General features: G+C 45.7%; 1 protein-coding gene across 2 annotated transcripts in view; it reads left to right on the top strand.

Annotated features, from left to right (window-relative positions):
• The first annotated feature begins 280 nt into the window (after positions 1-280).
• Positions 281-5,866, top strand: part of LOC122557902 (tryptophan 5-hydroxylase 1) — a 25,941-nt gene continuing 20,355 nt past the window's right edge. For both annotated transcript variants that reach the window (XM_043706107.1, XM_043706108.1), the window contains exon 1: positions 281-587. In XM_043706107.1, coding sequence (XP_043562042.1) covers positions 498-587 — 90 coding nt within the window. In that variant the 5' untranslated portion in view covers positions 281-497. The remainder of the gene's footprint in view (positions 588-5,866) is intronic.

The raw sequence follows: 5,866 nt of genomic DNA on the forward strand, positions 1-5,866 counted from the left end.
CTTCACACAGCCCTCTACACACTGCCCCCTGCACACACAGCCCCATGCACACAGTCCCTGTCCACACAGCCCCCTGCCCACACAGCCCCCTGCCCACACAGCCCCCTGCCCACACAGCCCCCTGCTGCCTGAGCAGTAACTCAGGATGATGGCCAGGATGACGTGACTGTGTTCATTTCCATGTTTGCTTTTGAGTAACTTGCCGGAGGAGGGGAGGGGGATTAAAAGGCGCTCGGGGGGTGGGACGGTCCCAAACCAGGTATAAATAGTTGAGCGCAACAGCCGAGAGGAGAGCAGAAGGCGCCAGACTACAACAAGATAACTCGGGCAGAGCAGGTACAACAGCAGAGAGAGGGCACAGCGCAAGGCACGGTACCAGGCAGGACAGGACAGGACTGGGCAGGAGACCAGGCAGGACAGGGTATCATTGCCAGGCAGCGCAGGGCAGGAGACCGAGTGAAGCAGAGAGCAGGAAGCGGGCAGACAGTAGCAGCGCCATGTACTCCAACAGGTTGGAGGGACCCAGGAGAGGGCGATCCTTTGAGTCTGTGAACTCCGGAATGGACGAGAAGCACCTGAATAACGAGGTTAGTCGAGTTGCTGCGACTGTTTCGGGGCTTATTTCCTGGGGAAGCTCTGGGGCGATCGGGGGCGAAGGGTTTGCACTGGCTGGGGTGGGGGCAACTGATGAATCCCTTCACCACTAAAGGTACATTACCATTGGCTGATGTTCTAGAGCTTCAGTTGGTCAAAATGGTCGTGAATGTTGAAGGGAAATCATCGCCAAGAGACCCTCAAGAAGTGGGAGACTGGATGTTGGACGGTACAGTATCTGACAGAACATGAGGTACCCAACACTTCTACAAAGAGACTTTCACTAACATAAACAGTATTGTATAGTTTCTCTGATTACATAAATATTGTTGCAGAGCTAGAACGGGTCAGAAAGTCCATCCAAATGTACCCTGTGTGCAGGCTGTGAGTGTGGACTCAGACATCCAAATCTGCATCAGTTTGAGATGCTCTGCTTCTGACCCAGTGCCTCAGCGGCTTTGCTGGATTTAATGTGTGAGGGATCTGTGTGTGCAACAGAGATTTGTGTCAATCAAGCACAGACTACCCGTTTCCTTCGAAGGTCACAGCACTCAACCCAGTTGCTCCCATACAGATGTTGTTGCTGCCTGCAGGCCCCTGTCATTGTTAGCAGCGGTCAGGATTATTTATGGTCGCTAGTTGTCTGGCCCGAACCTATAGTGGAGAGCTGGGAATGGGCGAACGGTGAGCCTGGGCAGAGGTAGATTTGTGATGTTCATTAATAACCACTTTGCTCATCCCCAAACTCACTTTTAGCTTCCCATCTCCTGCCCCTGCAGCCGCTCGGAGGTAATCCAGCGTTTAGAGACCTGTTTATTGCGCATTAACTAAAGCCGGCTATACATAGCTGACCCGTGGTCAACCCTTGTGAAATTAAGTAGGATTGTAGGTCAAACCTGTTTGAAAGTTTGGAGACTGGTTGACCTTCAAACTACACCCTCCCCCGCTACACAGGTAAGCGCATTGAGGAAGGACTGTCTTACCGATTTGAAACTAAAGTGAAAGTAGTCCTGACCACAACAAATATGGTTGTGTAAAAATGCTGATGCCTTTTTGACGGCGCCATAGCCGAGATAATAATGGCATCCACCGTTATTTCTGAGCAAGTGTTACAGCAGCTTCAATGTTACAACAGGAAATCCAGCCGTTTACTGTCGGAGATGCTGTTACACCGCTACCTTCTGCCCAGACAGCAGCTATTTGCCCCAACGTTTGGAAGTCCATTGAATTCTGTGTCACAAAAGCACAAAGTTGCTGGAAAAGGTCTGGCAGCATCTGTGAAGAGAAATCAGAATTAACGTTTCGGGTCCAATGACCCGTCCTCAGAATTCTGTGTATTTGCTTGGTAAATAAGAACTAAATTTCCCAGAGAGAGGTCCTGTCTGTTTCAACCTAAGTATTCACAGCTACCCTATGATTATTAACCTATGACTCCGAACAACATTGTCATTTGCAAGTGTGTAGAGTCATTACAGTTACAAGCATTGGAGATTTAAAAATGTATTTTTTAAAAGCATATTTTTCATTTCTGTCCACCCCACCCCACTTAATCTATATCTCTGTTGCCTTCTTTTACCTCTCAGGCCCTGATTTGACATTGAATTCATGCATTCACTTCCTTCTCAAACCTTACACTGTTAGTTCCACAATCCTTCAAGCTGGTTATGGAAAGACAGTTATTTGGTAGGGACTCAGCTCTTGGATCTTCAGTTTCCTGTGATCACATTGCACTTTCAGCACCTTATGACTGAAATGAATGAAAAGAGGTCCATAATATGAATGTACTAACTAATTAACAGATAGTCACTAATTGGCACAAGTGGTTCCCACTTTTGTGCTCCCTTATCCAGAATTTTCAGTTTATTCACTTCCCTTTTAATAGCCAGGACTGAAGCAGAACAACTCAACCTATGGGTGATCCAGAACTACGGATCAATAACTTGGCTTCTGGACACACATATTGGAAAATATGATCTTCCTCACAATGATTTTACATTTAACTGGGTTTCACTTCACTTTACCCTGACTGGATTTTCTCTTGCCATTGAAGTTAGCTCTCTTCCAATTCTGCTTTAATTTGTTCCTTGATTTTTTTCAATCACTAATCTAAATTTTGATACAAGGTCCCTTCCCTATCGCCTCAGACCCTTGGGATGGAAATTTCCCAGATTCTGAATGATGTGTGCATTGGTGAGAATGTTCAGAGAATCATATGAGATTGTCAATCAGGAACTATTCGCTGATAGTAGCAAAGTGTGTCATTGTTGAATGGTGCAATGAGATTTTCACTGGTGAGTGGTGAGAAGCCATAATCTTACCTCATTGTTGAACAATTTCTTCCACTCACAAGGTAGAAACTTGATGGTCACAATTTCTGACGTGAAAGTTATTACTAAGTTGGCGCACCAGCAGAACGCTCGCTCCTCTGCTCCGCTGTCAGTCACCATCTTCTGAAGAAGGGCTTATGCCCGAAACGTCGATTCTCCTGTTCCCTGGATGCTGCCTGACCTGCTGCACTTTTCCAGCAACACATTTTCATCTCCAGGATATCAAGGCATGCTCCATAGGCAGTGAGGGACATGCTTCCTGTCTACCAGGACCTCCAAGTATCTGTTGGCAAAGTATGGTGCCAATATCCCTTTGTCTAATCTGTCTGGGGCAATTGACAGGAACCTTGTAGTGGCTCATGTGGTGAGTACTGAGTGGTTAGTGCCAGGGATTCGAGTTCAATTTCAGCCTTATGTAACTGTGTCTCTCAGAAGTTTGCACATTCTCCCTATGTCTGTGTGGGTTTCCTCACACAGTCCAAAGGTGTGCAGATTTGTGGATTGGCTACACTTAAAATTACCCCATAGTCTCCAGGGATGTGCAGATTAGGTGGATTAGCCATGGTAATGTGGAGTTATAGAGAAAGGGTGGGGGCTGGGTCTGGGTGGGATGGTTTTCAGAGAGTTGATGTGGACTCAATGGGCTGAATAGCCTTTTTCTATACTGTAAGGATGCTACAATTCTATGATCTGTGGATGCCTAGTACTTGACTAGTTGCATAGCTGAAATTAAAATGTGCTGCTATTAAAGTCCCAACAGTGGTCAGTACTTCAGCCTGTGGCAAGTGGGAGAATACAATGAGCAGGGTGCCACTGGGACATCGTGTGTATTTAAAGAAGCAAGTTTGGGAAGATAGCTCGAGAATTCTCCCTTGCAATCATGCAGAGAAACCCTTCATGAAATGCATCAGAAATGACACGGAACTGATATCTTGGAAGATTCAGCCCCTAGTCCGCTTTGGCTGACTCATTTCCTAGCCCTAGATCCAAGAATGCTTTCTTTGTAGTTGGACAAAGGATATATTGGTCAAGGAAGTTCTCCTGAACAATTTCATAAATTCTATCCCAACACCACCACCACCTTTCACTTTATTCTGATATTATCCCAATCACTGTTTGTTTTTTATTGTTTGTTCAGATGACTTGGGCATTGCTAGCTAGGTCAGCTCCACCTCCCATGAATATGTTTAAAAAAACTCAAATATTGAAGTTCCCGATTATCACATTCTCATTTTCTTGCACAATTCTGTGATTAACTTCCATTATTGACACTGTGCCATACTTCTAATTCATCAACATTCTTCTGCAATTTGTGCACTTACATACATGCATTCTAAACTAGTTTTGTACTTCTTGTAGTCCTTAATATGCTCATACTTATTCACATATTACTTCCATCTCTATTACTATCCAACACTCTCAGTCCTCCATGCACTTTATTCCTCTTTTTTATTTTTATATACTGGTGTTGAGCCGTGTGGCAATTTAGTTTTAAACCCTTGTGAACCAAAATACTGAACCTCCCTGTGAGGATATTGGATCTGGTACTGTTGATATGCAACTCAACCTTGTTAAGTAGATACCTCTTGCCCCAAGAATTGCCTGCCTTCTCCACCATAGCTTTGAGTGCAATCCAGAGATTACTACTTTTTAAGGTATTACTACTTCCCCCTAGCTTCTGAAAAGCTAACCATAGGATTTTAACATTCTCTCTGTATTATGGGTAGTGACAGCTGCTGTTTCTCTCTCTACACCCTCTATGGAATCTGCATTAATAACTGCATGTTCACATTTTCCTGTTCCTTCCCAGTTGCTGCCATGATCTGGACTGAGCTTTCTCAAAATGTCATCATTCCTGTCAACAGTCTCCAATGTTGAGTGCTTGTTTGAGGGGCACACACCCTGAGGTCATCTGTACTGCCCAAGTCTTCTTATTCTCCTGGCTGGTTACGTTCATTCTCTTTATCTCACACCTCTCCTCTCTCCCCTTCCCTGCCTGTCAGGTGGTCACCTCCTGCAAAGTACAGTCCAGCCCCTCTGATGCTCTGCACTAGTTTCAGTTGTTCGTCAAGCTTGAAAGCCCTGGGCTTGAGCTAAAGCAGCTGGAGACGTTTCCTACACATGTGGTTCCCCAGACCGCATGAATTGTCATAGAATCATACAATATGGAAACAGGCCCCTCGGCCTAACAGGTCCACACCGACTCCTGAAGAGTATCCCACCCAAACCCATTCCCCTACCCTATTTACCCCTGACTAATGCACCTAACCTACACATCCCTGAACTCTGGGCACTTTAGCATGCCAATTCACCTAACCTGCACATCTTTGTATTGTGGGAGGAAACTGGAGCACCTGGACAGTCACCCGAGATTGGAATCGAACCGGGTCCCTGGTGCTGTGAGGCAGCAGTGTTAACCACTGAGCTACCAGGCCATGCAAACTGCCCTTAAGTATTCACATGGCACAGGAATTGTAAGCAGTACATCTCAGTTCCCCATATGTGATTTGAAAAATTGAAAAAAAATCTCTGCCTCCACTTTTAGAATGCTGTTAATACCTTATAGAGTCATAGAGTCATAGAGATGTACAGCATGGAAACAGGTCCAACCCGTCCATGCCGACCTGATATCCCAACCCAATCTAGTCTCACCTGCCAGCACCCGGCCCATATCCCTCCAAACCCTTCTTATTCATATACCAATCCAAATGCCTCTTAAATGTTGCAATTGTACCAGCCTCCACCACATCCTCTGGCAGCTCATTCCATACACGTACCACTCTCTGCGTGAAAATGTTGCCCCTTAGGTCTCTCACCCTAAACCTATGCCCTCTAGTTCTGGACTCCCCGACCCCAGGGAAAAAACATTGTCTATTTATCCTATCCATACCCCTCATAATTTTGTAAACCTCTATAAGGTCACCCCTCAGCCTCCGACGCTCCAG

Source organism: Chiloscyllium plagiosum, chromosome 16 (assembly GCF_004010195.1).
Source record: "Chiloscyllium plagiosum isolate BGI_BamShark_2017 chromosome 16, ASM401019v2, whole genome shotgun sequence".
NCBI classification, from domain to species: Eukaryota; Metazoa; Chordata; class Chondrichthyes; order Orectolobiformes; family Hemiscylliidae; genus Chiloscyllium; species Chiloscyllium plagiosum.